This window comes from Elephantulus edwardii, unplaced genomic scaffold (assembly GCF_000299155.1).
Source record: "Elephantulus edwardii isolate Elephantulus edwardi_28Jun2011 unplaced genomic scaffold, EleEdw1.0 scaffold00014, whole genome shotgun sequence".
Lineage (NCBI taxonomy): Eukaryota > Metazoa > Chordata > Mammalia > Macroscelidea > Macroscelididae > Elephantulus > Elephantulus edwardii.
The window spans coordinates 6,754,177-6,755,682 of NW_006399764.1; the positions used below are offsets into that span (position 1 = coordinate 6,754,177).

General features: G+C 52.9%; 1 protein-coding gene across 1 annotated transcript; it reads left to right on the forward strand.

Annotated features, from left to right (window-relative positions):
* On the forward strand, positions 1–486 carry TUSC1 (tumor suppressor candidate 1; the record flags this gene model as incomplete). Its single annotated transcript, XM_006881336.1, has 1 exon — positions 1–486. A coding segment is annotated over one exon (486 nt), but the record flags the coding sequence as incomplete, so codon positions are not given.
* Between the last annotated feature and the right edge of the window lie 1,020 nt (positions 487–1,506).

Below are 1,506 nucleotides of genomic sequence, written 5' to 3' on the forward strand. Positions count from 1 at the left end.
TGGCGAGGCCGCGCGGGCGGCGCCCGGCAGCAGCTGGAGGAGCGCTTCGCGGACTTGGCGGCCAGCCACCTGGAGGCCCTCCGCGCGCGGGACGAGCGGGACCGGCAAAACGCGCGGCTGCGGGAGGAGAACGCCCGCCTGCGGCTCGAGAACCGGCGGCTCAAGCGCGAAAACCGCAGCCTCTTCCGTCAGGCCTTGCGGCTCCCCGGAGAGGGCGACGACGGGGTGCCCGCGGAGGCCGCCTCGGGGCCCGAAGCGGCCGGCGTGAACCCCAAGCCGAGAGGAGGCCGCCCTGCCGACCAGCCAGACAGCCCCACGGCCCTGAGGGCCCGACTGGAGAAACTGGAGGCCATGTACCGTCGGGCCCTGCTGCAGCTGCACCATGAACAGCGAGGGCCTGACCCGCGCGGGGACAACGAGGAGCGGCCACTTGGCGAGCTCGGGCCCGGCCTGCCGGCCCTGGAGTCCCCCCAACCCTGGCTGTAGCCCAGGGCCCAGCCAGGAAGGGGCGGGGCTTGGTATGGCCCCGCCTCCTCCGCGGCGGCCCGCCCCAGTCCCCAGCAGGCTGCGCCCTCTGTGGGCCGCTTTCTGCCCACGGAACCTTTGGGCATTGTCTGTCTTCTCCTGCCGGTTCCCCGGACACTTCCGGTAGTTGCTACACGTGGTAGTGACCCCGTGGTCCCTTGGAATCTCGCAAACGCATCACACCTGCCTTCTGCTGCTGTTTTCCTGCAAGAGTGGCCTCGCCGCGGAGGGGCGGCCTTTAAAGACCATGAATTGGGTGCCAGTCAGCGAATACCTCCTGACGCCTGCACTTTTCTAGGTGTTGTGAGGCCCTGTTGTTATTTTTCTCTTTTTTTTTTTTTTTGATAGTTGAATACTTTGGAGTGGATGCAGTTTCCTGTTCCTTCTTCAGTCATCTAAAACCCTTATCTCTTAAGCACTCAACATTTTGTTTTTATAACTATTACTTGGGTTTCTATAAAGTACCACTTTTTATAAAGAAAGTAATATTTATAAATGAAGAACTCATGTCTTTTCTGGACCTTATACGTCTAATATATACTGATTTGTTTACCCCTTAAAGAATCTTTGGAGTATTCTTTGGTCAATAAATACGGTGCATCAAAAAGAATATAAAAGCTGCTCACGACTGTTATTTGAAGTGTAAAATTTTACATGTGTTTCTTTACATGCGTTTCTTCTCCTACAATAGAACATTGGGTGGATTCGAACCTGTTACCTCAGGGATTGCAGTGTGGCTTCCTGCCACTACCAGAACTCCCTACATGCTCTTATTTAAGAGATACCCATCATGTATCTTAACATTTTAATATCTAGATTTGGTTATCCTTTGTGAACTATCATCTTGCTTTACATAACTGGTCTTTTTAAAATTTAAAGATGAAAAATCAAACACTTCCATGTTCAGTACATTTTATAAAAAGCTTCGTGCAAGCTGATTTTCCTTATTTTGACTTTTTAGGATCTTCTAAGAAATTAAAA